Source organism: Vicia villosa, linkage group LG5, assembly GCF_029867415.1.
Source record: "Vicia villosa cultivar HV-30 ecotype Madison, WI linkage group LG5, Vvil1.0, whole genome shotgun sequence".
In the NCBI taxonomy this organism is placed as follows: Eukaryota; Viridiplantae; Streptophyta; class Magnoliopsida; order Fabales; family Fabaceae; genus Vicia; species Vicia villosa.
The window spans coordinates 133,586,219-133,591,524 of record NC_081184.1 but is presented as its reverse complement, the minus strand read 5'-3'; the positions used below and the strand labels follow the sequence as shown (position 1 = coordinate 133,591,524).

Here is a 5,306-nt window from a genome sequence, read left to right as displayed (position 1 = left end):
TTATAAGGGGCCGATGGCCAGCCTGTGGATGATCCTGTTTGGGGTTTGATATATACGACTTTCCTTGGGAGAGATTCCTTCTTGACCTATGTGGGGGGAGTCGTATAGTTGTTTTCCCTTGGGATAACAATGTCGGTCTGGAGTTCGGGACTATGGTCAATCAATCTCCTTATGACCAGCGTTTGGGGTGCCTTTTCTGAGTGAGTGGCCGATCATTTCCATTTGCTTTCGTTAACCCGACTCTGAGGACCTGGTAGTCAACTTATCCAAGATGGGCAATGTTGTTCGGGGATGTTATTTATGAGCATCCCCATGTCGCGACCGGAAAAAACCACAGAGTCGCCACCATATTTTCTTCATTCCTAAGGAACAGAGGAAATAATGATAAACCCTAAAGGAAATGAGTAAAATGGTCATCACAACCGAATATGGGTTCGGGAGTCGATTAAGTGAGGAGACAGTGTTAGGCACCTTTCACATTCCTTGTACTCAAGGGGAACCTCCTCTAATTTTAGGGTTAAGGTAAGTTTGTGTAATCATTTATTTCTTACTTTATTTATTTACATATGGACAAATATTTACAAGGGTTAAAATCGGAAAGAGTTAGTTTTTTTGTTAATGGACTCGTCTTGATTTCACAATCGTGTGCCTACGTATCTCTCATCAGAGGATGAAGAAGTCAGAGTCTCCGTAGTTCGACTCAAAATTTGTTGGTTGATCGATTTTAGTTTATGAAAAATAAAGTGATTGTGAGTAATCATTCAGACAAAGCGCGCGCCAAGTCCCTCAATTACTCAGGTAAGTGTGGATGTCATCCACCCCGTCCAATTATTTACAACAACAAAAAAAATATTGATTAAGTTGGATTATGAAAATGACTTTTGATATATAGGTACTCCCTCCGTTTTTTATTATAAGTCGTTTTAGACTTTTCACACAGTTTAAGAAAAATAATAATTGTTGTATGAAAATGAGAAATTATGAAGGTTTTTACAAAATTATCCTTCATTAATGACATATGGAAGATAAATTTATATAATTGAAATGAGACAGAATAATAAATATTTAAGGATATAATAGGAAAAGTAGCATTAATTATTCATTGGAATTGTAAAACGACTTATATTTAAATACAAATTTTTTTCCAAAAAGACTTATAATAAAAAAAAACGGAGAGAGTACCTATATATACAAACGATTTTATTTATGAACATTGTAAAAATGTTAATCGAAAGAACCTAAATTCATGTACAAATTTATTTTTTGTTTGATTTGATAACTTAATAAAAATAAGAGGCATGTTTTTGGATTTTGTATTTTTTTTAACAAAACAAAATTAACCGACTTGATAAACAAAAATAAATAAAAAGGCTAATTAAATAGAAAAGACTTTTTTTTTACAAGAAATAGAAAAGACTTAATAAAATAGAAGGGACATGTTTTCTTTGTATTTATAATAACAATCTAAATTAAAAATGAGAAAAAAACCTAATAAAACTAAATTAATTAATTAACATTAATTAACCAAAATGAATTTTGATATTTTTGTTCATCTTTTATAAGACATAAATAACTAACCTAAATTAGTGTTTTTTAACCTAATAACTAAATTTTCTTGCTAAAATATTTTTGTGTTTTTTGAATAATGAAAGACTAAGCTAATTGATCAAAACTAATTAAAATACTCAAAAGCTAATCAAATTAACATAAAATTAAATAAATTAATTAAGATTAGTTAAACTAGTTAAATTAAATTCCTAAAACCTAAAATGGGATATAGGTTAGAATGGAAGTTTGCATAAGAATTTAGATTGGGCCCAAGCCCAAATGAAACATCAATCTTATAATTAACAAATAACTTGAAAATACTATTAAAAAATACATCAACGAAGGGGGAGGGGCGTTATTGTTGTCGTGCCGCAAAAAAAAACACAGAGTTGTCATCGAACTTTATTTATTTCAAAGGAAAGAGGAAACATCGAGAAAACCTCAAAAGATAAAGAAAATGGTCTCGCGACCAAAATCGGGTTCGGGAGTCAATTATGCAAGGGGAATGTATTAGCAACCCTCATATCTATTGTACTCAATGGGAACCGTTTCGTTTGTTCTATGTGTAAGGATTTTGTTTTAGGGTTTACCTATTGTTAATGATGGATTTAATTAGGAGAAAAAAGGTTTTAAATTAGTGTGCTCGCCTCGATTTTAAAACCGCGTGCCTACGTATCTCCATAGTGCAATGAAGAAATTAGAGCTTCGTAGTTCGTCTAGAAAATTGTTGTTTGTTGGTTGTTTTTAGTGGACGGTGTTAACGTTCACATTTTATCCGTTAGACTCTATCGCTCGTACTTTGAGACTTATGTGTTGCCGCTCGTATTATGAGACTTATGTGTTCCCTGTGTTGTGGAAGAAGTAACATGTCCTTTATGAAAAGAGTTTTTGAGTGAATCCCTAAGGCAAGATATTGTATTTGATTGGTTGAGATTGATTTTATATGGAGATAAGTATTTGGATAGGAACCTCTAAAGGTAGTACCCAATTCCTTGTTACTCCAAAATATTTTCTATGAAACATGTATGGCGAGTGTAGTCGTGTCTCCTTATTGAAAGACAAGTAGTCGCACCACTCACTCTAAAGTGATTATCCTAGTACTTGGAGAAGAAGAAGCCTTCGCTTAATCCTTCCCTTTTTAGTCCAATAAGGAGAGGACATTAGTAGTTTTATTTAGAGAGTTTTGTTGTGGAAGGAAAGCCCCTAGACAGTAAGCCCTAAAGACAATGTTAAAGCCTTTGAAGAAGGAAAAGGTCAAATTCTAGTCACTTCCATTTACCATTCCAATTTTATGGTAAAAGATATTGGAAAAAAGCACTTGGTAAATGGACCGAGGTTTTAGTTTTAAGTTGATGAAGTGAAAGAGATGATTGAATTGTGAATGGGACGGTTGACGGCGATGCCTAAGAAATCGATAAAAGCCAGTAAAGATAACTTGAATAATTGCAAATGAAGTAATAATGCAGAAATAGTCAAAGGGAAGTCAATCTTTAACTTTGATAAAAACAATGCAAATGAATCCGATGAAATTAATAAATGAAAAAAATCGGGGGAAATTTTAGGGTGTGACAAAGTGAATTTGGGATGGATTAGGCCTTGGTCATTTGGGCATTTGGCCGGTCCAGAACAAATTTTAAAACTTGAAATAAACTTTAAAATTTATTATTAAAAAATTAAAATGTATATAAAAAGGAAACACGTGGAAAATTTTAAACAGAGGTCCTGCTTTTTGGAAGTTGGATCAAGTATTAAGATGTTTAAATATGAAAGATGTTTTTATTTATTTTTGTGTTCTCTACCGTTGTAATTCAAATTGAACATGACAAAACAAATTAAAGATAATATTTGATGGAGAGAGTTTGTTTTTTTAACAACAATGTTTGATAAAAATAGAAAAACAAAATATTGTTAAAGATAATAATAGAACTAGTCGAATATTCCTCAAAATATTGTTATATTTTGTTTTATAAATACATTGTTACATCTCTTGAAATTATATAAAAAAAAATCTTCTTCCTAATTTCCTCCTTCAAATTTATTAAAATGGCAGAGGCAATAGGAGGAGAGCATATGTTTATTGAAAAAACTCTTGTTTTTCCGGCAATAACAAGAACAACAACAACTTCTCTTCCTCTCACATTTCTTGACTTGCCTTTTGCAGGTCCAAAATATGTTGAACGCCAATTCTTTTACCAATTTCCTCATCCAACCAATTATTTTTGCCAAACAACACTTCCATCTCTCAAACACTCTCTTTCTCTTACACTTCAACATTTCTTCCCCCTTGTTGGAAATCTCCATTGTCCTCCACCACCCCACAAACCTTTTATTCAGTGCACCCAAAATGATGCTTTAACTTTTACCGTCATTGAATCCTCAGCAGATTTCAACCATCTCTCAACCAATCACCATCCAAAAAGTCTAAAAGATTTTAGTCACCTTGTTCCAAAACTAACACAAAAAATAGACTTTGACGACAACGACACATTAATATTTTCATTGTTAACATTGCAAGTATCTATTTTCCCTAACCATGGTCTTTGTATTGCCGTCACATATTGCCATGTGATGGATGACTACTTTTGCAATCATTTCATGAAATCTTGGTCTTTTATCCATAAAAAAGGTGAACTTATTGACATGAAGTCACTACCTTGTTTTGACAGACAAATCTTGAGAGACTCAAAAGGACTGGAGGATATTCTATTAAAAGGCTATTTTGAACAAAGAAAAATGTGGAAGAATAGTTTCCTTGTTCAAAGTCAAACTACAGAAGAAGAACACCAAGACTATGTTAAGACAACTATTGTTTTTACAAAAGAAGAAATTGAGGAGATGAAAATATGGATACTTAATAAGTGGAATACCAATCATCATGATATCAAAGCACCAAAATTTATATCTAAATTTGTTATAACTTGTGGTTTTGTTTGGGCTACTATAGTTAAAACAATAAATAGAAATAACGATGATAAAGAAGATGAAAAAGATGAGTATTTTTGTTTCGTAGGTGATTGCAGAGAGAGACTAGGGTATCCAATACCAGAGGGTTATTTTGGAAATTGTTTAACCTTATGTGTTGCAACTCTGAAGAGAAAGGATATGAAAGGAGAATATGGTTTTCTGAATGCTGCTAAAGCCATTCAAAATACCATAGAAGATATGAAAAAGGATCCTTTGAAAGACGCAGAAGAGTGGGATGCTATGTTTAAAAAGGTTTTTATGTCTGGAGCTCATTTGTTGGTAAGTGGATCTCCTAAATTTAATGTTTATGAGACAGATTTTGAATTTGGAAATCCTATTAAAGTTGAGATGATGATGCATTCATCAAAGGATATGTCTCTTGCTGAAAGTGGGGACAAAAAGGGAGGACTTGAGGTTGGATTGATATTTAAAAGAGAAGAAATACAACATTTATATTCTTTCATTGAACAAGGACTTAGAGCATTAAAATTCTAAACAATGTACTACATTTGAGATACTTAACCAATATTTATTCTTTTATTTAACAATATCAGTTATCATGATTTGCTATAAGAATTTATTATTATTAATACTCCTTCTGTCCCAAAATAAATGTCACATTTGAAAGAAAAAAAATTATCCCAAAATACTTGTCACTTTACATTACCAATGCACTTTTATATTTAATCTTCCAATTATAGTCTCTAATAAATAATCTTAATTTATTGTTTTCTTACTTAATATTGATGTTATTTCGAATACACCAATAGTTAATCAGGATAGGTTGGTAAAGT

General features: G+C 31.8%; 1 protein-coding gene across 1 annotated transcript; it reads left to right on the top strand.

Annotated features, from left to right (window-relative positions):
* The first annotated feature begins 3,591 nt into the window (after positions 1-3,591).
* LOC131607411 (malonyl-coenzyme A:anthocyanin 3-O-glucoside-6''-O-malonyltransferase-like) lies at positions 3,592-5,007 on the top strand. Its single transcript, XM_058879419.1, has one exon. It carries the CDS (start codon positions 3,592-3,594, stop codon positions 5,005-5,007), a length of 1,416 nt encoding a protein of 471 aa, XP_058735402.1.
* The last annotated feature ends 299 nt before the right edge of the window (positions 5,008-5,306 follow it).